Consider the following 27,928-nt stretch of genomic DNA (forward strand, 5'->3'; position numbering starts at 1 on the left):
AAGGAGCAAGAAACAAGGTGTAATCTCACCACCACTATCCAGACATAGCCATGCTACCCCTGTGTGTTAACATAAAGGGGAGAATTCTGAAATAACATTTGCAAAATATAATGGCATACGATCCCAACAATACCTTCTGTAGGAGAGTAGGATCTGCCTCTAATGTTGCCCCCACTTTTTTTCTGATGTTTACACTGGTTTCTGGCTATAGTCTGGCTGGGACCCTGCTAAGCAGGGCCCCAGCCTCTCTGTTCTCTCTAAACAACATGGAGTGCATATTAGGTGCACTAGTGATTGGATACTGTGGTACCTTATGAGTTCCTAGTATATGGTACCTTAGGTACTAAGGGCATAGGTACTTCACAGGCCTACCAGGGGTTGAAGCATGTATTATGCCACCCCTGGGAAGCAGACTAAATCTGACACCACAGGCCTGCTACTGCAGCCTGGGTGAGGTGGTGCTAGCACTCCTCACTGAGATATAGGTTCCCTATATCTCTCCTGCACACACATTTAAACCTATCAGTCACCCCTAAGGCAGGCCCTATCAATCCTGAGGGCAGGGTGCTTGGTTTCCATGTGAGGGGGTACCTCTGCCTGAGCAGGGCCCCTCTGCAGCTCTCAGAGTCCATTCTCTGGGGCTGTTTGTGAATGCGGTCAAACCATATACTCTTAAGTGCATTATAACCTTGCGGTAAATGCTAACTTTGGAATGGCTGCATCAAAACCTTTCGTGTTTGGTGTCAAAAGCTTTGGAATCATACCCCCACACCAGTAACTAGTGTGGGAGTATGATCCCACCCTTCTAGAGGGATAGACATGTACCTACTGTGGAAACGCAGTAGAATCCTGAAGAGCCCTGGCATCACAAAATGGATGCAACCAGTCACAGACACTGGGCTGCCCTAATGCTGATGACCGAAATTCGTAGTGGAGGAAGCCCGACAATAGGTATCCTGTCACAGGGAGGTGTGACAACCTCCCAGACAGGGTTTAGTGCATTGGGGCTATGTGGGTGCACTCCTAGAGTGCTTTGAAGTCCTGCACTGGGGGAGCATTAGGCTCCTCTGTGCACGCACCAGTTCAAACCGGCTCAGGGGCTACCTGCCCCTGCTCTGGCACGAAACTGGACAAAGGGAAGTGGGTGTAGCCATCCACTCCCCTGACCCTCCCATAGGTGGGGTCATAGAGCTAGTCCCTCCCTTCCTTCCAGTATAAGTTAGGGAACCCTTGCCATTGCAAACTAGATACCTCTGGATGACGCTCTGAAGACGAATCCCGGACCTTCGATGTTCCACTACCTCTGGAAGACTGAAGAATCTCCCTTGGAGCCAAGGAGTGACTCCCCTGCTTGGCAGACACCAAAAACTGCAATCCATGATCGCAAACTCCACTGCTCCCGCCCGGAGTCAGAAGTCCCTGCAGCCCAGGAAGAGGATTTCCTGACTTCTCCAAGGCCATCGTGAGTCCCCAGCGATACTGAGGTAAATGGACCCCACGAGTGCAAGGAACCGCAATCCCTGGATACCGTGCACTATTTTCAAGTGCAACCCCTTCACGACATTCTACGAACCTGTGCTTTGGGCCATGTATGGTCCAAGCCTCTAGCAGGGATCCCTCCAAAGATCAGAGGCCTTCCCCATCCCGAGTGACCGTGGCCCCCTGTTGAGTGGATCCTCCAGAGGCATCTTCGCGATCCCTTGCCGGCTGGCTTGTGGGTCCACTGAAGACTTTCCTACAATTCCAAAGAGCTCCTCTGGTTCCTCTAGGCCTGCCCTGACTTACCCTCACTGGGTGAGTCCCCAGACCTTGCTGGTCTGCACCGCTGACTTTTTGTCCTTTCCATGAGATTTGATGTTACCAAGGCTTGTTGGCTCCAATCTGGTCACCGACACTGCAGTAAGCTGCAGACTTTATGAGACACGCCGAATCCAGCTCCTGGTCATCGTCGACACCTCCTGGACCTCATGGCTGAAGAGTCAAGACACCAGTGAACTACCTGAAAACACCCGACGACTGTGGGCATCCATCTTCCTTGCCCCGCGTCACTGCCAAGTGACTTTGAACATTGCCCCCTCTGCTTTCAGGTCTTCCTTCTTCTGAATCCAGGCTTGGATTCCACCAGACACTTCTTCTGTCTTTACAAGCAGCATGTCTTCATTGGCTCCCTATGAAAACGACGCCGAGAACCGACACCAAAAGACACCTATGCACCCGGCTTCCCTTGGTGAGGTAACTCCAGCACTACGGCTCTCCGGTGGGTGTTGGCTCTAGAACTACTTACCCTGTAAGTGACTTGCATGTAGATTCTCCCAAAGTACCCTTAAACCCTTAATTTCCAACCGCGACTTGCACCATTGAAGTCAACGGGGATTCGCGGCTGTGTTAACACACTGCATGCGTCCCCCGTGGGTCCTTTACTTACCGGCCTTGGGTGGTTTTGTGAGGTACCAATGCTTCTGAAGGACCTAGGCCTTGTCCCTTTGCAAGTCGTTATCTCTAAGTCTCTTTTTTAGTATATGGTGTGGTACGCCCCTAGGGCCCCAGCCATATTTGTGCTTAATTTATTGTGAAACGTTGATTTGTGCATATGTTCCTGACTTCTAATCTCATAAAGAGATTAGTAGAGAGTTGTTTAGTAATAAATACCTATATATTTGATATATATACCTGTGTGGTGTCCTTTCATTTGGTAATTCAAGAGATTATGTGGTAAAACAAGCTGCTTTACATTCCTTCCAAGACTTAGCCTGAAGGCTGCTCTCCACAGCTACCACTAGGATAGCTTTCTTTAAAGGTTGTCTTAAACCTACTACCATGAGAGTCAAATTGTACTAGTGCAAGGTGTCCACTTTAACTAGTGAACAGCATATACCAGGTCAACTTCTCACACCTTCTATACAAAATCGCCCTATAACCAGTATCAAAACAAGGCTCCAGTATTAGCCGGCATAGTTTCAGAGGTGCCCCTCCTTCCAGCCCCAAGTCTGCTTTATCACAATTGTTCATATCTCATGACCTGCATACAGTAGTGGCATTAACTTGAAACAGTCCCCATATAGGGCCAAGAATTGTATAATCTCATTGTGATAGGCACAAAGGAGTTATATTTTGCCATTGTCTGTGCTGTCCGAGGAATATTCAGGACCGCTACAAACTTCTATGCACCCCTGCGTCGATTGAGGTTTCAGGCCTGTGGGTTTCTAGGTTCGGCGTTTATGTTGTGATGATCTACTTCTACTCACTGTGTCGGCTTATGCTTTTAGTGTCCCTGACAATGGGGTGGGGGGCTTTAGTAGAGCATCAATCCAGTCTGAAGCTTCTGCCACTGAGGTGAAGATCTGCGTCTTACCCTGGTACAATACCCTAAGCTTGACGGGGAACATCAAGCTATAGCTCAGGTTGTGTTCTCGTAGTCTTGCCTTTAGCTCTAGGAAGGTTCGCCGCTGCTGTTGAACTTTCAGGCTAAAATCTAGAAATACCGAGATAGGTTGCCCTTTTGCTCTCACATGTTGCAGGATTATGTCTCTATCTCTATGGTTAAGTACCCTGGCAGTGATGGGTCTCTTAGGTGCCCCATTGTGAGGGGGCTGCTCTAAGGTTCTCTGTGCATGTTCCACTGTGAAGAGCCTCAACAGAGGTTTTGGATGCACAATCTTGCGTATCTACTCCTCAAGAAAAAGTTCTGCCGATTGCCCTTCCGATTTTCCAGGGAGTCCAACACAGGGGAGGTTGTTCCTCATGGAACGCCCTTCCGCGTCTTCCACTCAGTCCTCTAAACAGGTGCTCAGTGTTTGTAATGAGGATATTGTTTTGCAAAGGCACACTAATTCGGATTGTAGGTCTGTTACTACCGTCTCAGTAGTAGTCACTCAGTCTAGAAGCCCACATAGGTCCGCCCACAGAAGCTTTACATTTATGGCAACAGAGTCTATTTTGTGGACGAGTCTCGAACTTGTGGTTTGAATTGCTGCCAGAAGGTCTGCTAGTGTGGGCTCTTTGGGCAGGCTGTCATGTTGTGACTGTTTCGGTTGAGTCTATCTGAAATTCTGTAGTTCGTCCCGTCAGTACAAGCACCTGGGTATAGTGGTCAATTTTGTTGGATTGGGAGTGCTTGGTATTTCTCTCTTTGCCCATGTTGGCACCGTTGCTTACCAAAAGACAGGCTGTCTTCAAACCAGGAAGTAAGTCTTATATCGTCTGAGCTGGTGGCTATTGTGGTTGGATTATCTGCACAATGGCAATATTTTCCATGCACTACAATGGCGTGTAGCCAGAACACGGGAGAATACGGAACCGCCCCGGGGACTGGCCAATGACGTTTCCCTACCCAACTTATTTCCAACGTTCCCCATGAAGGGGTTCATCCACTCGGTCAATGGCAGCCGGGAAGGGTGATTAGAAGGCCCTTGAGCCTAAAACAGTGTCCCTGGCTCCTGCCAAGAGAAAGGGCAGGGGGCACGGTGAAGCCGCCACTGAGGTCCCACGGTCTGGGAAGAGGCTGACTTTGAGGGAAATGCCCCAGTACCTACAGGGGAACAGGTAGCTGAACTGGGGGACTTATCTTAGCTGGTCAATTGGCAGCAAGACGGTGGTCCCACCAGGGAAGAATTCTGCAGTGAGCAGAAAGAATGCTCTTCTCTGGAGGGTTTGCAGCAGCAGGCTGGAAACCAGGCAGCTGGTGACCAGTCTGGATCATACTGGATCCACTGGGAGAATAGTCTTCTATACAGTGAGATTAAAGTTACTGAGCCTGGGCCAGCCATTGTGCTGGTGGTACCCCAGCACTTCAAGACCTTCATACTGGGTCTGGCTCACGACGCGCCTTTGGTAGGACATTTGGGGCACTCACTTCTTTTAGCCCCAAATGCAAAGACAGTCAGATGGGCATTGCATGTCTTGCCAAACTTGCCAGGCAAGTGGTAAGTGTGGGAGGAAGTGTTAGACTCCTCTCCAACCTTTTATAGTTGTAGTAACCTCATTTGAAAGGGTAGGGATGGACATTCTGGGGCAACTGGATCCCAAGACAGCCATGGGCAACAGGTACATTCGGGTCTTGGTGGGCCATGCAACCCAGTACCCGTGGGCTATCCCTCTCCGGACAACGAAGTCACCAGATGTTTGTCGGGTGTTAATGGGGATATATTCCGTGTGGCCATCCCCAGAGAGGTGGTATTTGACCGTAGGACCAATTACATATACAAGTAGACAGCATTCCTGTGGGAGAAGTGCAGTGTGGCCTACAAGTGTATCACTTCTCACCACCCAAAAGGCAATGATTTGGTGGAGATATTCATCCAAGCCTTAAAGGGCATGATCATGGGCCAAACATAACCCATGAGGTGTAAGTGGGACATCCTCTTACCAGGCCTTCTCTTTGCATACACGGTGGTACCTCAGAAGTCATTAGGGTTCAGACCCTTTGAGCTTCTGTATCGGCACCCTGTGAGAGCACCTCTCAGTTTGGTCAAGGAAGGCTCGGAGACAGCTCCCGTAAAACTCCCCAGGATGTATTTTCCTACATTCTTACCTTCAGGAACCAAACTTCCCACTTCGGGAAACTCGGTCAGGCGAACCTGGAAGCAAGCCTGGAGGCGGTGAAATGCTGGTATGACCAGAATGCCACTCTGGTAGCATTTCAGCCTGGCCAGAAACTGTGGGTCATGGCCCCAGTTGAACATTGTGCCTTGCAGGACAAGTGCACTGGTCCTTTCAAGGTGGTGGAGCGTAAATGTAATGTCACCAGCCTGGTGAATTTGCAGACTCCCAGGAACCCTTTGAGGGTGCTACATATGAACGGCCTCAAGCCTCACTTTGAGAGGTCTGAAATTAACATTCTCTTGGTGACAGATGATGGGGTGGAAGAGGAGAGTGAACCTCTCCCAAACCTCTAGTGTACCGAGGAGAACAATGGGTTAGTGGAAGGTGTGATCCTCTCCCCAGCACTGCGCCCAGAGCAGCAGAGTGGCTAATGCCAATTGTTGAGGAAGTTCACCTTGCTGTTCTCCCTGACCCCAGGTGTCACTCACTGGAGTACCCATGAGGTGAACACTAGTGAAAGCCCTCCTGCAAAACAGAAGATTTACAGGGTGACTGATCGGTTCAGAGCCAGCATCAAAGAGGAGGTCTCTAAGATGTTGGAGCTAGGGGCGATAGACCCCCCCAAATAGTCCTTGGGCCAGCCCCATGGTCTTGGTCCCAAAGGCTACTGCACCCGTTGTCACTCCAGAGCTGCAGTTCTGCATGGACTATCATGGGCAGTACCGGCTGCGGCACTGTTTGCCACTGACACATCAGGGGCCGGAGGATGATTGTAGGCTGCACTGTGTGGCAGTGACACAACAGGTGCCGAAGTGGATACATCTGCCGCACTGTGAGGCACTGACACACCAGGGGTGGACATGTGGATGGTGTGGGGGCAGCAGCATTCATCAGCGCCACACCTTGTGGCAGCAATGCCATGAGGAGGATCTGCAGGGCATGGTAGATCCCAGCTACATTTCGCTGGTGTGCAGCGGTGGCTGCCATCCTTTCCGCCTCCATCTGTACCATGTCCTCCATGAGCCCCCACATGTGCCAGCTCACGGCTGGTATCGCTCGAGCCACTCTGAGCGGACAGGTGTTCTTCTCTCCGCATCATGACTCCAGCGATGTCAGTCAGGTCTCGTTGGAGACCATGGAGCAGGACTAGACACCCAAGGACGGCGTCCAGTTTGGTAGCCATGAGGTCGAACCCCACCGGCACCTGCTCAGCTGTCTCCCTCTGCCCCTCCAGCACATGGTGTTGGAAGGCAGTGTGTTGTTCCTGGGAGTCTTTGGAGACTGCCTGGGTCTGTAGGTGCTTCCTGCTGAGTGGTTTGGGTGGTGGATGCGGTCTCCTTGATGCAGCTGGGCTGCCCTGATCCTAGAGGTGAGTTGAAGATGATGTCAATGATGTCTAGGAGGACTTGGGTGTCAATGCTGTGGGTGTACTCCTCGTCATTGGTGAAGAGTGGCTGGGACTGCTCTGCAGGAGGTTTTGATGGTGCCCCTGCAATGTGAAGGGGAGATGGGGTATTACAATGTGTCCACATGTATGTAGCCGCATGGTACATGCTGACATTCAGACAGCATGGCATTGTACATTGTGACAGTCTGTGGATCAGGGCCGTGACCCAGAGTCATTGTGGGTGTGCACTGTGCTCTGCTTGATTGTGCATGTGTGCTATCGTGGCCATCTCCACCCGTCCCCCCAGTACCTTGTGATCATTCACCCTGTTGCGGTTGTGTCGTGTCCTGTCAAGCAGTGTCCGGTCCCCTGCCTCTGGCCACAGTCTCCACACTGATGACTGTCGACACCAGCTCCTCCATGTAATCCAGCTCCAGCTGTGGCACTGGGCTCCCACCTTCAGTCTGCATTGCTGCCTTCTGGTTGGCTGCAAGTTTATCCTTGGTCTTTTGATTGATGTCATTCCATCCCCTCTTGACCTCATGCATTGACCTTTGTGTTCTCCGACGGTATTCACCTTGTCCACAATGTCATGCCACATTCAATTTTTGGTGCCCACTGACACAGTGGAGGTGATGAACAGTTGTTGATGGTGTTTCATCACCTCCGTGACTATGATCCTGTTCTCCTGCGGACCAAACTTCGTCTTCCTCTTCTTCTTGTCCTTGCCCTTCTCTGTCCCCGAAGTCCCGGGATGGTCCTCCGGGGTGCTTGTGGGGTTGCGCTCTTCCTCTGCACCTTCTCTGGCCGCCTCAATGGTGCTTGGGTGTTTTTCAGTTTGTGTCTGTGTGTTTTTTTCTACTTTCATAGTGATTTTTCCCGCCTGCCATATGTGTATTGCAGGCCTGGCATTGCTTATCACTGATTTTCTCACAGCGCTTTGGCCAATCGCAGGTTTTTTAACGTTAAGGTGTGTATTTTTATCTCCGTCGAGGTGGTTGTATTGCAGACATTGGCCGCGGTTTCGGTGGACTATCGTATGGTACCGCCTAGTTGTGAATTCCATGTTGACACGGGGTTATTTTCCCGTGATAGTTTGCAATGTGTAAAGTTGCGTTAGCATTTTTTGTTGATGTTTAGCACACGTTCTTGTGAATATACTTCTTTGTCCCTTTATACCTGTGCGTGGATTCACTGTGCTAATCCTACGCTTGAAGACTCTGATAGAAAAGCAGACATTTGAGGTGATCAAATTTAGAGTGTCACTGGTGTTGAAAATGCTCTATACTGGAGCTGCTTTCCACTAGGCCTGGGCGAAAATTGCGTTCCGTTCGCGGAAATTGCGATAATTTGACATTTTCGCGTTCCGCGGAAAGCGCGAAAATGTCAAAATTTCTGCATTCCGCAGCTTGGCGATAATTTGTTTCTTGCTCGTGCGGTAAAATAATACATTCTCGCGTGCGCGCGATCGCCTTACCTGAATCCCTGCGTTCGCCGACAAGTTTTCTTGATCCGGTCGCGTTCTCCATGAGATGTTGTATTGTTTTTAGCCATTTGTGCTGTCTCGCGACACTTCGCGCCTGCAGTGACGTCATGCGTCGCGCGATCACGTCTTTCTTCTCACGATCATGCACCGCGAGACAACTGAAAACAAGATGGCCGCGCCCGCGAGCAACCACATGGGTAAGTTGGCGAGCCGCAACCATGCAGAAAATCTCGCGAACATGCGGGAAAAAAACTTCCGCATCTTCGCGATATTTCCGCTTGTTTGCGATAATTTTAAACATTTTCACGATAATTTGCGAAAGTGGATTTCGCAAATTCCGCCCACCCCTACTTTCCACCTAAACTTGAGAATTACCCAGAGTTCTCTGCTTCTTTTTTTGCATATATATATATATATATATATTCACTGAAAAAAACATAGGTTTAATGCACGTTATAGTTAGGAATTGGCATTTAAAAAACCTTTGAAATTCACTGAAAAAACCAAAGGTTTCAGGGGCGTTATAGTTAGGAATTGGCATTTAAAAAACCTTAGAAATCCACTGAAAAAACCATAGGTTTCAGGGGCGTTATAGTTAGCTGGACATTTCCCTCGTACTAAACCCTAGAAATTCCCCTGTTATAGTTAGTTCAGCTAACTATAACTCGCGCCCCCGCAATGCACTGCTGATGACGTCACATATTACATCACTCATGACATGGTCAGTGACATCACTGATGACATCACTGATGACATCACTGATGACATCATCCAGTGAATGTGTGTTTTTCAAAAAAGTTTAAATATGTTTTATATATTTATAGTGAAAGGCCTATGGAAGAATGAGTGGGTGTATAAGTGTGTGAATGGGTGATTTTCTAGGTGCGTAACTGACTCTATAACTGAGTCATTAAATGTATCTTACTGCAGACTAGTGACTAAACTGTGTGAATGTCTGTATGTGTCTGTGTGTTGGTGTATAAGTGACTGCATGGTTTTGTGAATAGCTATATGAGTGTCTATTTAGGTTATTGATTGGTTGTCTGAGTATCTGTATGGGTGCCTGAGTGTTTGTGTGGTTAGGGTGTGTGTGACTCTGTGCATAGATGTATGAGTGGGTGATTCTATGGGTGCATGGTTTTAAGAGTGCAACTGTGATGGACTGTATGGTTGGGTGAGTGTATGTATGAGTGTGTTAGTGATTGAATGTATATCTCAGTTGTACATGTGTCAGTAACTACATATGTGAAACGCAGTGTATATGTGTGTAAGAGTATATAACTATCTATATGTGAGAGTGTGTGATTGCGGGAGTGGCTGTATGGATGAGTGTGTGCTTGTATTAGTAATTGTATAAGAGTGTCAGAATTTGTTAGAATTTTTATGAGTAAGTGAACTTGAGTGTGTTTAACTGTATAGGTGAGTAAATTGGACTGTGTTTAATTATTTGCACAACTGACTAGGTGTGTCAGTACCTCAATGGATGATTGGCGGTGTGTGAGTGTCTATATAGGTGTAAAAATGCATATGATAGTCTTGTACGGAGTGACTGTAAATATGAGTGACTGTACAGGTGAGTGAGTGGAGGTGTATGTAGACCTGACTCATTAGTCAAGGTGACAGAATTCTGAGGAATTTATTATAATCCATAAAAAGAAGGTAAAAATAAAGAATGGGAGAGAGAGCCTGAGAGTGAAAGAGTGGCAAAATGATGAGCATTAGATGTGTTTCTTTTGCAGCCTCTACATGACTTGGCAGCTGAAGCAGCCAACAATGCCCATGAAGAGGACATGGCACTGGCTCAGAAGGCTCTTGGAAATGCAGGACAGCCGGCCAGTTTCAAGAGGATCCAGAAGTTCCTGCCAGGATTCTCCTCCAGCGCTTATCAGCTGCCTGTCAGAATCCAGACTGATGCAGTGATGGCTTTGAGGAACATTGTGAAGGAGGATCCAAGAAGGGTAAGAAATAAGGAGCGAGATTCATCAAAACAACCATCATACTAAGATGCATAGCGAAATCAAAAGAATAATTGTATAGTTCACCTTGAGCACAATATTTGATTAAATATCCATTTCAGTTATTTGGTTTCCCTACAAACTAGCACCATAAAAAACCCTAGAAGAAATCAGAAGTTTCATCTTTATACCAAATACAAATAATAATGTAAATTATGTGTTGCTTTGTCCAATGATTTATTGTCTTTTGGGTCATTAAAGGACAATTTATCTTTCAGATCTTGGCTACCCTTAGCAAATAGGTGGTGCTCTTTCATAGATGTCTTTCCAAATGTTGTTAAAATAAAATCAGACAAGACAGCGCATTAGAGTGTGTATGCCATCATATGAGTGTGTGTGTGAGTTTAATCTATACACATTTTTGTAAACATTTCCTATATCACATTCTCATGTCAGTATATATCCCAGTTAGAGAGTGGCTTGAAGATATCTCAGAGCCACCATAAACCATCACTAGTTAGCGAAGGAAGCATTCATTGATCTATTGTATGTCCCTAGCAATAAGATTTATTTTAGCCTTCCATGGAAGGTCTGTGTAGTACCAACGTAGTGGAATTCTATAGGCACACCACACTTATCAGTTTGAGTCTACAGAAAAAAATGTTCATTGTTCAGGCACTTTGGCAGTAATTTTACATTAGGTCTGCCTTCTTTGAGGCAACACAAAAAGAAAGTAGACCACGTATCTTAAACCTAATATGAGTTGAACAAAGAAAGTATACATTTATTCATCATTGATGTAAATTAATACTCACATGCTTCACTGGATTGGTGGTTACAAAATCAGTTGTTCTCTCTGTCAGGGATTCGGTAAGACTTTCTAAGAAGTGTACAATTTTTAGTTCAGTGATGTTTTCTGATATGAAATATCACAAACAAAACAAGAGGGCTGCAGAAGTCTCTTGCCAGAATCAGGTGCCTTCTAAGTGTAATTTTATAGAGATGCAGTAGGATAGTAGAGTGTGTCTTATTTTAAAATTTGATAGGCAGCAGCTTATTTTCTAATAGGCTGTTCACTATTATGGAGACACACAATAGGTAACTGCATTCCAAATATAGTTGTTATATTTCTTTATTATACATTTTTACTTATACCACCAGAAGGGATTAACCCACTTTGGTTCATCTACAAAAGTAACACCAGATTTCCCAATGTTTCCCTTACATCAATGTTTCATAATTAATTTAAAAAATAACATAAGAAAAAGACCTCTGATGCATAAATGTGGTTATGTCTCAGACAAGTAAAGACATTCGCTATGAAGCATTCCAATTTGCATACATTTTCCCACAAAATCTTCCTAATCCTATGTATTCAAAGTCTCTAAATTTTAGAAAATTCACATCCTTATTTTATGATGCCTCACACTACTGACCTGACAGTTTTGCATTCAGGGTTACTGACCTTTTTCCACAAAGGTCTGCTTTACTTAAGATAAGGTTTGTAACAAAGACTAAAATATGAGGGAACAATCTGTGTTTTATGGTAATCGTTTCAAGGTAACATATAGATTCTCATGGCCAGAGCTTTACAGACTCAGGCACATTAAATAATCTACAGGTTCGCTCCTAGAGAATGGTAAAAGTGCTGTTGGAGTACACATCTCGTATACAGTGTGTCTACTTCACTGATACTCTACCACGTCTTATCACATGTACATTTTGAGAATAAAACTTTAAATTACATGTTGTTGCTTCTTATGAGGTAGATTGAGTATGTCATCTAAATCTTTTTAATAGTAGTTGAATATTCATAGCACCTGGTGATTCTGTTGTAGTTATTGCACTGAAGATAGATGGTTTAAAAGTTGGACAAGTATTGATTGTTGAATGTCAGCCATCCTGATATCATCTTAGAAAGATGAAGAAATAACTGGGCAGGAAGGCGCCTCTTTAGTAACTACACACCCCACAGTGTCTCCTGGGTATCAATCTATTTATCACTACAAATATATGCATTTTAGAGAAAAGTAAATTTGCATCACTGGATACTGGTGTTGTGTTTTCACGCTAGATATTTCAATATAATATATTATGTTTCTCTCTGTAGATCTTCATGGACCGCCAAGCTCGTACTGAAGTCCGGATGATGGCCTCTGTGGTTCTGTTTGAAACCAAGCCTGGTCTCGCCTTAGTGACAACCATCGCCAACATTGCATCAAAGGAGAGCAAAGTGAGCCTACAACTTGCAAATTTTGTATATTCACAGCTGAAGGCCTTGTCCAGAAACCGTGTTCCATCGCTCCATCAAGTGTAAGCATCAAAGTGGAAGGTTATGTTATGGATAGAAACTTAGAATAAAATGTGATCATATATGCCAACTCATCTGTAACAAGACCTCAATGATGACAGTTAACATAATTTCCTTTAGAGCTGCTGCTTCCAGTGTTGCTGTAAAGATGTTGAACCCCATGCTCGACAGAATGAGCTATCGTTACAGCAAAGCTTTACATGTCGGTTCATTCCAATGTAAGTACATAAAATGCTTAACAGATACTTAACCACTTTTCCAATTGTTTTGACTGTCTGTCTACCACTTTTCCAAAACCTACCAGCCATGATGTAGGCCATTCAAATGCGTAATACAAAAATATATATAGTTGACCTTTGAAGTTCAATAGAAGTATGACTACAATTAAGTAATAGTGTTCATATAAGATAAATGCAAGTAAATCACAATTATCATAATATTTTTCCTCCAAACTATCAAAAGTCTTCCACATTTTACAGACAGAAAATATTTTGAAATTATAAAAGGATTCTATCCCGTACTCACTATCATGATTGCCTTCAGTACCAAATATTAGTGCTCTAACACAAACACAGGGCAACAAAATACTAATTTATTTTAAAATACCTACCTACCCTCCACATGGACAGGAGGAAGACAGTGTGCTGTTGATACCAGGAGTACCCCAAGAATCTCTGATGTGGAGATGTGGAGGAACCAAAATTGAAAGAAAAATAACTCTTAGCTTTAGAATAGAAAGTCAAATTAGTGTTTGAGGACTCCTTGATCTAGTGAGTGCACACCACATGTTTGATGGTGCACAGATAAGATCTATTCAAACTGAAATTTGGTGGGATATGAAATACCTAGACAGTGACAATCAATCATTTATGGTTTTACCTATTTCAACACAGTGCTAAGGTGGTAAATATTGACTGCCACTGGATCAGAATGAGATGCCACTCAGAATGTGCCTACGAAATAGAGCTAATTGTGAACGTGTATTTCCAAATGTTGTTCCTCATGGAAGGTGCCTCTATTGACATTTATATGAATTGTAAATGTGATGTGTGCCTCACTTGGAAAATAACACATTCCTCATAAACCAACATGGATGATCAGCATCCTTAGATGGTATGTAGAAGTGAAATATGGGCTTTCTGTGCATATATAATCTGAGAACATTCTCTCTGAATCTTTTATATATTTCAACTTCAACTTATTTTACCCTGATGGCGCGAAAAGTTATTATTAAGTGCACATGTCCTAGAAACGTAGGGGCATATTTACAAGGTCTGGCGCATATCTGCAAATCAGCAGGGATGCGCCAGAACACTTGTGACAGTCAAAACCACCCATGCACCACCACTGATGCGCCGCATTTACAATGTTGCGCACCGTGGCGCGCGGATGGGCAGATGTGTGTCGCATTCCCCGTCGTAAAGGCGGCGCATTAATGGAGTCGCGTCGCAAGCATGACGCGGCTCCAGCAAGGTTCGGGGGTGCCCTATGCCTAACATGCTGCGTCAATCCTTGCGCCTGCTTCAACCAGGCGCAGGGTTTTGATGCAGCATGGCCGTAAAAGTATCTCAGTGAAATCTTGTAGATTTCACTGCGTCACATTTACGAGGCGTACCTGCAAGGGAACACCCACCCTGAGCCGTGACGCGCACATGAAACCTGGCGCAGGTTTCATGTGGCGCAGGGCGTTACAACGTGACGCATCTCCCTAGAGGCGTCACACTGTAAATAGGGCACAATATGGCGCAAGGTTTACGCCGCCGCTGCCTAACAGAAGTGACACAATGGCGATGCAAATTAGGCACAAGGGGCTTGTAAATCTGCCCCTAAGAATCTTGTACAGTGTCTTAAGTTGTCATGGCCTTATTGGAGTGCCACAATAAAGTAGCTGGAAGATGAACCATCTATTCCAATTTTTTTAAAGAACATGTATTTATTCTTTTTCCATAGATGCACTTATGGCTGGAGCAACTGCAGATGTCTTTATCATGAACAGCGCAAACACAATGTTCCCATTGTTCCTCCTTGCCAAAACCCGAGGGTACATCATCGGTGCAGAGGCTGATATTCTTGAGGTAAAGAGTGCTATTTTGCCGTGGTAAAGGACCCCACTTCTAGACCAGTAAATAAAGAATGGATGAATTGTCATTTTAACCAAAGCACTGAAACCTTCAAACCACTACTCTGACCCTTTTCCTGCAAAGTTCTTGATTGCGATGAATAATTCTATGCTTTCACTGTGGACCAAGATATTCAATGCCTCCCTACTTCAAGGCAAGATCCCTGATTACCTAAAGACGGGGCAGCTAACTCCTATTTTCAAAAAACCCATGGCTGACCACGAGGACCTTAACAACTTCCTCCCAATCACCAACATTCTCTCTGGCGAAGCTCCTCGATAAAAGTGTCTATGTCCAACTTTGCAACCACATAGAACAATTTCATCTCCTTGACCAATTCCAATCTGGCTTCCCTCGGGGTCACATCACTGAAACAGCCATTAAGCACATAGATGATGGCGTTAAAAATACTGGATCAGAACTAATCTTGCCTTCTAATCCTCCTCGATCTCTTATCAGCTTTTGATACTGTCAAACATGACAGACTCCTAGAACGCAGAATGGGTCTATCTAGGTCTGTTTTAAACTGGTTCACATCATTTCTCCACAAAAGAATACAATGAATTAAGGTCAATCAGTCTCTGTCCAAGTCTACACAGGTCACACTAGGGGTTCCACAGGGCTCCGCGCTCTCACCCACTCTCTTCAACCTGTTCATGGAGCCTTTAATTCAAATCTTGAAATCATCTAACATCCACTATCACATGTATGCCGATGACACCCAACTTGACCTGACAATCTCTTTCCTGAGGATATCAGGACCCTCAAAATATCTCCTCTGTCCACTATCAAAACGGAATTCCTCCTAATCGCCCCACCCAAGCAATTTCCCATTAGTGAAGAATATTTGAAACAACTAACTGCTTTTAACTGTGTGCCACGCATCATAGATTTTGCAATCTCACTTGGGAATAACACTAGATAAGAACCTGAACATGCAGAAGCACATCAACATCAACACCAGAGGAGCAAATTCCAAATGAGCATCTTAAGAGCATTTAAACCCTTTCTCCCCCCTGATGATTTCAAGTCTGTTGTTCAAGTCCTAGTAATCTCCACGCTAAACTATGGAAGTGCAACCCTTTGAGGTCTATTGATATACAAGATGGTCTTAACTCTGCAGCAAGGCTCATCACAGGATCCAAAAGAAACAACCACATCTCACCAGATTCGAAATCTCTTTAGTGGTGCCCATATGAGGCTAGGATTTCGCTACAAATTGCCTGCTTAACCCACAGAGCCCTACACTTCAACACCCCACTTTACATTATATAAAAACTGGATGTATCTGGTGGCTGTCAGTCCTCTAGAAGCACCAGCACTTTATTGTTGAAACTACAGTAATTTCATAAAGAGAAAACCTACAACTGTGCCTTCTCAGGCATTGCCCTGAGAATTTGGAACTCCCTGCCCCCCCGAAACCAGATTGAATCCCTCACCTGTGGCTTTCAAAAAAGAAGTTAAAGCCTTGCTGATGAATACTTTTCTGATCTACAATTCACAAACTCTACCTCTGGACCACGTTATGGAGCATTCTTTTCACCCATGTTTGCAACTTCCTACCAATGCTCCTGTTTGTTTTCATATTTGCATTGTCCTTCTGGGGGAATTAATACCCTCTCCTTGACTTTGGGACAGCTAGTTTTGTTCTTGAATTTGTTGTTTAATTTTGACCCACTTGTTTCCTTTCCCTGACTACATGAAAAGTGCTCTGATACCCACTTGGGTCTTGTTCGCGCTATATAAAACTGTATTAATAAAAATAAATAATATAAACAAAGGCATATATAGTAAAGTGTGTATCAGGAGATGGGAGAAACGTTGCAAACCAAAAGCCAACTTTGCTGCTGCAAGGGAATCATTATTGCAGTTCATAGCATACCTAATCAGAGGTCAACATATTCCTAACTGATACATCGCTGCTCTCTACAGAAACTTACATTTGAATATTTGTTACTAGATTGCTGTCCGAGCTGAAGGTCTGGAACAAACTCTCAGGAAACAGAATACTCGATTTGCTGAATACCCAATGCGCAAGAAAATCCAGCAGATTGTAAAAACGGTAAGGTATTCATTCACATTTGTTGAACTTATTATTTACACAATAGATTTAATGGCAGGATTTCCATAAATACCAGGGCACACCCATTTCTACTACAGTCAGTCAATGCCTTTCAAACATTGGACACACTCCCGCCAAAAGTCTCACACAAGTTCACATATGTGCACTATTGCTAAAATTAACCATTTCAGGTGGTCATTTAATCATACAAAAGTATCATTTGACAATATATTTTTCCAAAAATTGCCCAAATAATTTTGGTTCTTATTTGGAGGTAGACAGCTATGTGAAACCCACTGCCATGAACCAGAAGATTTTACAAAAATGCAAGCCTTTGTAGCATTATGTTCGGTAACACTAAATCTTCATTTAAAAATTTCAAGCAAAACTAAATTGTGCCTAACAATGTATATTAAATCAGTCTTTCATAGACATGCATCTCTTCTTTTAAGTAATAGTTATTCATTTTATGATAAGGTACAAAGATGTATAAACACAGAACAAGGATAGTAAACTTTGCTGCTAGAGTAATGAAGAAGAGCTATCGGAATTAATCTGTCTAATGATAACAAGCCTTTTGTAAAATGCAGGTCTTTCTCTGCCTGAAACTTCATTAGGTCTGGATAGCATGTGTTAAGGTATTAAATATATTAGGTCACTCCATTTTTTGTTGCAATATGAATGAAGCATTTAGGTGCAATTACCGTGACCCATCTGCGTTTAAGACAGTTACACAAAATGAAGCTAATTTAAATCTCACTTGACATATGAGGTCCTTGTTTCTACTTTTCTAGCAGACCACCACCCATCATTGAGATTTCTGCCTTGTTGGTGAGTAGTGTATTGATGAAAGAGCTACTGCTAACACATCATGAGCCCCTTTGGAAAAGCTTAACTTCCAACCAACGACCATGCATTAGTGGCCTGTAATCATTATTTGAGAAACAAGTCCCTAAAGTCGGGCCGTAGCAAATCAATGGCCTTAAAATGCAAACTGTTTGTACTCTGAGCATGGGAGATATTGAGTTCCCTGCATATGTCAGTCCCACGCAGGAAAAGTATGCATTGAAAGGCCCATCCTATTTATGAGACCAACAGAGGTATAGCCCAAGTGTATAGGCCATGTGACCTATACATTTGATCTGTACTGCTCTTGGCCTCAGACATAGCATGTGGAAGGTGGGTGATCAGGTCAGGAGTTTCTCACGCCAGAGACTGCTTGAAGCTCTGCTGTCTGAAACATAATAGTTGTCCCAACCCTAACTAAGGTGGAGCAGCTTACATTTTTGTGGCACAGGACCATTGCCGAATTACAGCAGGCTGATCATCCTGCTGAACTCTAAATGGTGTCCATAGTTTCCCATTACATAAGCTGGCAAAGGGTTCACCGGCACTAGTGGTTAGATAGTTCAACTATAGGTGCTCTTGCAACCCATTTATTTAATGTGTGACTACTGCGGTGACAGACACATAGAACAATTGCTTTAGGTATTGTGTGAGGGACTTCAATAAGTATCCTAAGAACCATCTCTGATGTAGGGGCATCCAGAGACCCAACTTCTCCATGGGGAGATGATCTCAATCAACATATGTTGGATCGGTGGTCTGAGAATCTGTAGAACCCTTTCTGAGGGAGATGATATGTTTCTCTTGTCACTGCCAAGACAGAGAATCCTCAAGCAAACATCCTGAGAGAAGCAGCTGAGAGTGACTGGAAGCCCAGGTGTCCACTGATTCTGTGCACTACTGCTACTGGCTAGGATTTAAGTTAAAATAGGGGGCCTAGTAGAGTCAGTGCTGGACACATTTCTATTTGGCCCATGCCCTGGGCAAAGGTTTTCTGGCCGAGGTTTAGTCAGTGCCACCCCAAATGGTATCAGCATTGCATCAACTACTAATTACTTAGTGACGTTAGTTTACAAAGCATTTTGATTTTATAAAGCTGTTTTTTATTTCTTACTACTTGTGTTCTCTGTTTCCACAGCTGCTGGTCTTTAAGGAGATGCCTGCAGATTCCCCATTAATCTCAGCTAACATGAAGCTGTTTGGTCAGGAGATGGCCTTCCTTAACATTGACAAGGAATTTATTCAGACTGCCATTAAGGTAACCACAGCTATATACTGCATTCTCACAGCTCTCTACAGCAGAGGTACCTCTCATTCAATGATCCTCTGTTTTTTTCACTTAACATAGGCTCTCAATGAACCAGCAGCAATACACAGTATGGCGAAGACTGTTATCAACAAACTTCTTAATGGTGTTGCAGGGCAATATTCCCAACCGGTGTTGGCAGCTGAGGTTCGACAGATTGTTCCCACTTGCGTTGGTCTGCCCATGGAATTGAGCATATATTCTGCTGCTGTAGTGAATGCTGCTCTTAACAGTAAGTTTCTAATATTCATTTATTTAATACTTATATCAAGAAATTATGATGAGAACAACAGTCTAATATTGAGCTAGTGCTGCACAGAGATGTGTGCCTATTTTGAATGTTTGTATCTGTTTGTTTCAATGCTAATCTTTCTTTTTGCAGCTGATGTGAAGGTGACTCCCTCTCCATCCTCAGATTTCAGCCTTGCTCAGCTTCTTGAGTCTAATATCCAAGTTCACGCTGATATAGCTCCAAGGTAAAATAAATATACATTAATTTATCCAATGAAGACTGGCAGAAATGTAAGTGACAAAAATTATCATTGTTAATATCCAGGGTGACTGAAAATTCTGCACCTACATTTGAAAAAATTGCCATAATCCTAATGATTTTTTTTTATCCTAAAAAGTCAGATATATAACAGTTAGGCCCCAAATACTAGCCAGGTGTAACCAGGTGCTGAGATGCAAGGTGGCTAAAAGTAATGGTTCTGGACAGTATATTTGCACCTAACTATGTCTTATATCAGTTAAATCCAATGAAATTTGGGAATAACTGTGGAATCCTAGAGCTCATGGCAGAATTATGTGGGATTTAACACACACATTTTCCACCTGCCGTAACCAAGTTGGAAATGAGTGCTAGGAGGCTGGTGCAGGGCAGAGATAGAGAGAGGAGTGGACAGTTGATGGGAGTGTTACTTGGTGTAAGGAGCATTGCATGCTTCCCCTTGTCCTGGCAGAAGGTCAGGTGAGGGGGGACAGGGGGAGTGCTGCACTGCAGCCCTTTCCAAGTGCAAGTTTACTGACTTACTTGTAGTTTATTGTTTAATGTTTGTATTTAGTAAAACGCAGGAGATGCAATGTTTAATTAATGAAGCTTCTGCTACCAGATCACTTAATAGAGTGTGTGTCTCTTAGAAAGAGTGTACTTCAGCCCTACCTGTTTTACACTTTAAACACAACATTTTTTCAGCTGTGTATTATATTTATTAAACAAGAGGGAATTCTGAAAGGTGTTTTGTGTATGAGAACTTACAACAAGTCCAGAAAAAAACAAGCTCCACCTTTTCAGGATTACAAGAAAGACAGGGATGTGTTCAAGGTTATGACCCATGCGCTGTAATTATTATACATTGTGTATGTGTGTCTGTATATCCCATACCTTCACAAAAGCACTTTCACATTGCTTTCCAAACTCACAGGTGCTTATAAAAAGCCTTACACAGGCCTAGTGAAGTAGAAAATCGTCTGAACCTAGAAACATTATATCCTACATCCCAATTTCATCTGATTTCTATAAACTGTGCATATTTGAAAAGATTTATATTATTTGTCTTATACCATTAATACCAATGATATTGATGATAGCTTAAGGATTATTTCAAGTTTCTCAGTTTGTTGAAATGGACAAGCAGAGAAAAGTGTATAGAAAATGTAGTTGGTATTACTTTTATTAACCAACTGCCTGAAAAATAGTCTTCAGAACTATGGGAGTGAAAGTGAGACCACTAGATCAGAATGATAAGTGAGTAACCACAGGCATTTGATGCATGCTGTACCAAAGCTCCCACAAAAATAGGTTAAGATGACACCATCGGCGCAAGCAAAAAAGCTTCTTAAAAGTATTCTAGCCTTGGGTTCTATGAGTCAGGTTGAAAGCGTACTCTAGGGGAATAAGGAAGATACAAAAACAGTGATTGAAAAAGCAGGAAAATTAAAAGTATAATGGATATTTAGTTGTAATCTCTGCTTTGAAAATGTTAACTGTAGTATACAGTCCTTACTAATTACACTTTAGAAAAATAATACAGGTGAAATATAGGAAAATGTTTTAGAAGCAATTCAATGTGAGCAACAAAATGATGGGATTTAGCAGAAGTTAAAAATGACTATCAATCTGTGTGGTCCTTGAGCCGAACAGCTGCCAATGCCTAGGCCGATTCATGTATGACTACAGTTTAATAAGACTTTGATTATTGGATCAGTGAGTGTAGTCACCAATGAGGTTGAAGCATAACCAGCTTATTGACGACAAAAAAAAGATAATCCTCTCTAGGTTGAAGAGAGGTCTATCTATTCCATGATGAAAGTTTCCTTCACTGATTTACTAGGATAGATCAAACCTAAGTATGAGCTATAAGTAAGATAACAAACTTGCAATGTAGAGCACAACATTTACTTCTAGGCATCACTGTTAACATACTAAGTTTAGACTTTGTCTGTCTCTTCGCAAATATGATGATAACTTGCAAAGACGGAGGTTGATTCAATGACTCAAATTAGTCCATCAAATTAGTTTGAAGGTTTATGTATATACATAAAACTCTACATGATACAGGGCTTAAATACTGGACGCATCCTGGAACAGACAGGAACATTATGATCATCTGAAATTAACCTGTTGAATATCTTTAAATGCCAAGGACAGAAGATGGGAAAAGAAGCCTCTAATTGCCACAACCCAGAATGTGAATTGCTATTCCTGCCATTAGAAGAGCCAGTAGCCTAGAATTTGCTGCTTGGAAAAAGTGTATTAAGAATCCCAAAGAATGAAATATGGATAGACATGTACTTTTTTGGGACAAAGCTTCATCAATCAGCTTGTTGCATACGAACTTGAACAACCTTGCCAAACTTAGAGTACAATTTTTGTAGAGTAAGTGCATCAGAGATGTTGTTTAACAGTCTCCAACTAATATTCGTAGTGCAACTGAGCCTTCGGATCCCATTTACAAGAATTTTATATAAGCTGCACAATAACTGGAGGCCCAGGGAGAGGCCGACCATTCCAATGTATCAAAGGGACAACTGAGACGCTGGTCAGGGGCCAGGCCAGAGGTATGGCCACTACATTCCACAAAGCAGGACTGACATCGGAACAGCTGCAGCTCCAAGGGGAGACAGTGCTGCAGCTGAGAGAGAACACGTCCGGGTATTTGGGGAGGCTGCGGATCCTGCAGAGTTTGCCTGCACCAAAGCCACATGACTGAGGTCACAAGGTGGGTGATTGGCAAAGGCCTCATCTGCACTATTGAACAGCCTTGCGTCCCCCAACAGAAGTGGTCTTGGAACACTGCAGGAGGCACCCAATAATTCACGGCCAACTCCAGCCGGTGAAACATTTAACCACAGGTGCTGTGGCTCATGAGAGGATGGGCCCTTCCCTCCCACAGTGGAAGACACATGCAGTTGGCTACTGCATGCTTGTACTGCCCACTCTCCTTAAAGAACCACTGGGGGCAAGTGGGCAGATGTTAGATCACCAACAAGCTGAATCTACTGCCACCCTTTGCCCCCCAGCCACACCTGAGATTCCTGAGCCAGACCACACAAGACCCACATGGCCATGGCCCTGGATTAATTCTCAATGGGCCCTTATTTCCCCCTGTACCTAGTGAGGTGAGGGACTTCTGTGAGGGCCGGGGAGCAGAAAAGGCCTATCAGGGGCCTTGAAAAATTCTGAGAGGTAGGGTCTTCCCTCCACCAATAGAGAGCATGTAACAGTAGTCTGCTGGCTCCTTGTCCTGCTTCTCCCCTCCTCAAGGAGCTCCTGGGGGGTAGCGGCCCGTGACATGACATCTTACATCAGGCCCTCTGCAGGGAAACTTGGGCAACACAGATGCTGCAGCACTACAGATCTCTGGTGGGAGGCTCATGAGATAGCCCCTGAGCTGGTCACCCTTGCCTGTGCCTTGGGGGACACAGGGTAAGTCTTGGACATACCATAGGTCAGAAGGTGCAATCGGCTTGTCCCCAGAGACCTGTGGAATCCTCGTGTTACCCAACCCCCTGCCCTTGCCTCCAAGAACACTGTCGGTGGGCACTGCATCATGGGGGAAAGACAATGGCATGGGTGCGCAATCTAAAATGGACGAATACATGGTTCATTCCTCTGGTGTGACCGGACCCCACAAGAATGTCTCACTCACGCAGCTCCCTGCAGAACCTGGAGATCTATCAACCATTCCGCAAGCCATCCGGTCCTTCCAGAAAGCAGAAGAATCCAAAATAGGAGTGGTAAAAGTTGATGTGTCGATCCTGCGCTAAGATCTCCAGAATGTGGCATCCAAGTTTACCGAAGCCTATAGCAGGGTCGTGAGCCTTAAGGATGACATGGCAACCTTGAAAACGACAGCTCCAGGCTGCTGTCCACTGTCATTGCCCTTGAAGCTCGAGCAGAGGACAGCAGAAAACAAGTCGCACAGAAACCAGGTTGCGCCGGAAAAACGTATTCTTTGTGGATTTCCCAGAAGAGACGGAGATTCTTTCCTGGATTCCTGGCTCGTGTCATTTATGCTCTCAGATCACCTGTCCAAGTTGTTCATAATTGGAAGGGTTCACTGCTCCCTAGCACAATGACCTCTACTGGGGGGCCCCAAGACCTCGGATCGTATGAATATAGAACTATAAAGGGAGACACATGATCCATCGAGGAACCCAAACAAAAACTTTGTGCCATAAGCCTCCACTATATGCTGATATTCCCGGCACAACTCTAAGTCCTCTCTCAAAAGAGATCCTATTTCTTTGAGACCACCTAGGTAGCATGGTAGACGGTGATGGAGAGGTCTGAACCACTGGATCCTGGGGCTCATTGGGGTCATTCCCTGAGCAACCCCTCTTGTGCAGCAGCGACTGCACCACAATGATCCTCCAGATGCTGGGCCAGTACCGATAGAGGGTAGATGCTGTACACCCACTCACAGCCCACCCACACCCAATGATACCAGAAATTGAGAGACCAACCAACGTAGATAATCTTCATCAATGGGGTCACGTCTGTCCTGGAGCCTCAATTCAATAAGAGAGTCTGGATGCAGACCCCTTGAGCAGAGACCTTCTGATTACTATGGTTTGTCCTGGTACTATATGTTGTGGATGGAAAAATAACTGTGTGATCCTGGGTCGGAGGGGGCTTAACTCTAAAGCCTGTTATCTTTGGTCTGTGTTTGTTTATGAGTTTTTTAAGGGGATGTATGAGGTGACAAATGCTTCTGGGGAGGAAGTGCAGGTGGGTGTTGTTGGAGGAGGTGACATAATGGTGATCTGCGGCTGGCTGTTGTTTTAGCCAGCCCTTTTTCCCTATGCCCTGATACACAACACAAACAACTTGTAAACATCAGTATTTTTTCAGCAAATTGCTAACCAGGATTGAGACACCTCATGCAGGGACTTCAACCCATCAAAAACCGCATTCCAAATAAAATTATGTTCTTCTTAATGTTGTGAAATTTGAACAGTCTACTGGACCGCATAAAACAAATTGAAGTGCTGATTAGGCCTGGGCAAAATTTCCGTTCCGTTCGCGGAATTTGCGATAATTTGGCATTTCCGCGTTCTGCGGAGAGCGCGGAAATGTCAAAATTTCCGCATTCCGCAGCTTTGCGATAATTTGGTTCTTGATCGCGTTGTAAAATAATACATTCTCGCGCGCGCGCGATCGCCTTACCTGAATCCCCGCGTTCGCCGACAAGTTTTCCCGATCCGGTTGCGTTCTCCATGAGATGTTGTATTGTTTTAGCCATTTGCACTGTCTCGTGACAGTTCGCGTCCGCAGTGACGTCATGCGTCGCGCGATCACGTCTTTTTTCTCGCGATCATGCACCGCGAGACAACTGAAAACAAGATGGCCGCGCCCGCAAGCAACCGCAGGGGTAAGTTAGCGACCCGCAACCATGCAAAAAATATCGCGAACGGGCGGGAAAAAAACTTCCGCATCTTCGCGATATTTCCGCTTGTTTGCAGAGATTTTTAACATTTTCGCGATAATTTGCGAAAGTCGCTTTCGCAAATTCCGCCCACCCCTAGTGCTGATGCATGCCACCAAATGCAACCCTCATTCCTAATGTTACAAGAGACACATATAATGGACCATGCCTGTTCTGTCCTTTGTGAATTTGGCTATGACAGATTCTACCACTCTGGTTTCGCATGTGACTCCAGAAGGTAGCCAACCTTCTCCATGGATCCTTTCCTATAAGAGTGATTAACTGCATTAAGGCCGTTTTGTGGGGATAGAAGACCTCCTGGACGAGAAACAATACAACCAGCCTGTTCTTACCACCCCAACTGGCCTCAGCTGCCCTCCATGATCGGGAGACAGTTCTCATTGCCTTCTCATTTGATATGACTATCGTGGAAACAGAGGCCAAATTTTGTCTTCCGTGTGTGGTTCCTGCAAATGACTACCACTTTTATGGACTGTGCGATAATTAAGGGATGTATGGGGAAGAATGGGTCCAAGCTCCTTTCATGAACTACATACACAGTTCCACCTCTCAAAAACCTAGTTTCTGAAAGACCTCTAGCTCTGGCATACACCAGCAGTATACACAATGGAGTTGGTGGTCCTAACCGTGCACAGTCCACTAGAGGCCAAGCACCTGATGGGGAATCTTGTGAGAAAGGGGGTTTCCCATATATACTGAACCTTAATACTCAATGCCTGACCACCTGGGCTTCCTATGATGGTTTGTGGGCCCTTTCATAGATATCAATTGGCGCAAGTCCTGAATACCCCCACGGCTCCAGATGATCAAAATGAACTACCTTGACACCACATACCTCGTGGCTCAACCCCTATGGCTGGCAGGTTAGTGGGTCAGACACTGGCCTTGGTCTGCCCTCAAAGAACTAAACTGACACAGACTTTTATCACAGGACTTGGCTGTTTTCCCCCTATTGCTCATTATTGGCACGTGGTGGGCGAAAACCTATCCAGAATCTTAGAATATCAAGATACACTTACACTGAAGAGTGCTTTACTGGGAGTTCCGGACAATTTGGGAGGTACCAGAGGAGACAAAAAGATGAGCTTAGCCACCATAGTGACAAAAATAGATATAGCCCGAGTATGGAACCGCCCACATCCACCTAAACTGGCCATGTGGCACAAATTAGTGGACTGGTGCGTCCAACAAGAGGCCACCCTTTATGGAGTGAGAGGTTGTCCAAAAAACTACACCAAGATCTCGAGTAAGTGGTGGGAATATTCTTAATTGAACCTACAAATGCCTCCTAATTCCTAGAACTGATACTTGTAATAGGAAGGCTGTACATGGCTTATGGGCAGCTGGCCCCTTAGCTGTTTGTTTCTCCTATTGGTTGTGATTGTACTAAAAAACAAATACAATTGATCATCATAAAAAGGATGATATTTGATATGTTAAGGCAGATGGAAGAGTTGCAAGGGATGAGGAGTGATTTACTGCTTGAAATATTTGGCCAAAAACACACACACACACAGTAGTAAACTTTACATTTTTGGACAGCATCAAAATATAGAAAGTCATCTGTTTGTCACATGGTGTTCAGACTTCTGAATGTCCCACTACATATTTTTGAGGTGGCTGCCCAAATTGATTGTGTCAGGTATACTAAAGTTACTTTACAAAGGATACCGTTTACTCATGACACTCAGAGGACAGATAGACAGACAGACTTTGGTTCAGTCATCCACAATTGTACACTAAGTCTGACTTAGGGTCTGATTTAGAGTTTGGCAAAAGGTTTACTGTGTTACAAATGTGACAGGTAACCCATCTACCTTAATTCGAATGCAGTTGATACTACACATTTGTGATAAGCTGGGTGGGATATCTGTTATGTTTTGAAGGAGTAACCCATCTAACAAACTCAAAATTAGACCCCTAGTATATGTTGCGCCTTTCCTTCAAGTGCCTTTAACTTGAAGGATCTTGGAAGAACAATTTTGCTGTTCCATTGCTGCCAAGCTAATGATCCAAGAATTTGTAGCCAGCATATTATTTCTAAATATGGGCTTAACTTTTCTTTTCTCCATCTACTATGGCAGATCAATTTATCTTATATCAGGACGAACATGAATGTGTACTCTAAATTAAAATAAATTTATCTTACCTGACTTTGGTGGCTTTCCTCTTCAAACCAAGTGTCGCACATAGTGTGTTAACAAATACTCATGCTCACCACATACGTGGTAGATGAGAATTTCCTAGTGTATGTATGCAGTCCTACAATGACCAACGGCTGCTGGTCCATAATATATTTTTTGTCTTGATAGTGAGTTCATGACCACAAATAGTACCATTTTTCTTTCAGCGAGTCCAAGCACACAGTGGCGACTATGGGTATCAACACCCACCTCATACAGGCTGCAATTGAGTTTCATGCCAAGGTTCGTGCAAATACCCCAATGAAATTCACTGCCAAGATTGACATGAAAGAGAAAAATATCAAGGTTGAGACAACGCCATGCCAGCAGGAGAATGAACTGTTAATAACCAGGTATTCCATCTGTTTGTAAATATTTGTTAACATGGATTTGTTGCAAATGCTCAGGTGTTGTTTCCTTTATCATTAAAAATTATTTTAATTTTTTAAGATTGTTTGCCTGAGAAATTGACATGACTAAATTTTTTAACTAGTGGATCTTAATGTTTCAATGATCTGGTAAATTATCGAGGTTCTGAGCATTCCTATTCAACAAGGCAAAAACACTGACATATAGCAAAAATGTACTGAATGTCCTAACTGGTTGCTGTGCTTCATAAAATATTCCCTGTGTTTTAACGATGAATGAGAAAATATGCACCACTCACCTACAATTTCATTCTATGAGGGCATAGTCATGAAGGCTTGGTTGTAACGATGTCATTGAATGGAAACAGCTGTACTAAGTGTGTGTGCTCTTAACTGAAAATGTGTAATCACT

The 27,928-nt window shown here is 44.0% G+C and overlaps 1 protein-coding gene across 1 annotated transcript in view; it reads left to right on the forward strand.

Moving 5' to 3' along the window:
- LOC146834630 (vitellogenin-A2-like) overlaps positions 1-27,928 on the forward strand; it is a 119,980-nt gene that overhangs the window by 440 nt on the left and 91,612 nt on the right. Inside the window, exons 2-10 of the mRNA XM_085599934.1 lie at positions 10,154-10,372; positions 12,480-12,682; positions 12,801-12,898; positions 14,631-14,755; positions 16,761-16,862; positions 18,847-18,966; positions 19,057-19,246; positions 19,397-19,490; positions 27,316-27,501. Coding sequence (XP_085456060.1) covers positions 10,154-10,372; positions 12,480-12,682; positions 12,801-12,898; positions 14,631-14,755; positions 16,761-16,862; positions 18,847-18,966; positions 19,057-19,246; positions 19,397-19,490; positions 27,316-27,501 — 1,337 coding nt within the window. The remainder of the gene's footprint in view (positions 1-10,153; positions 10,373-12,479; positions 12,683-12,800; positions 12,899-14,630; positions 14,756-16,760; positions 16,863-18,846; positions 18,967-19,056; positions 19,247-19,396; positions 19,491-27,315; positions 27,502-27,928) is intronic.

This window comes from Triturus cristatus, chromosome 4_2 (assembly GCF_964204655.1).
Source record: "Triturus cristatus chromosome 4_2, aTriCri1.1, whole genome shotgun sequence".
NCBI lineage: Eukaryota > Metazoa > Chordata > Amphibia > Caudata > Salamandridae > Triturus > Triturus cristatus.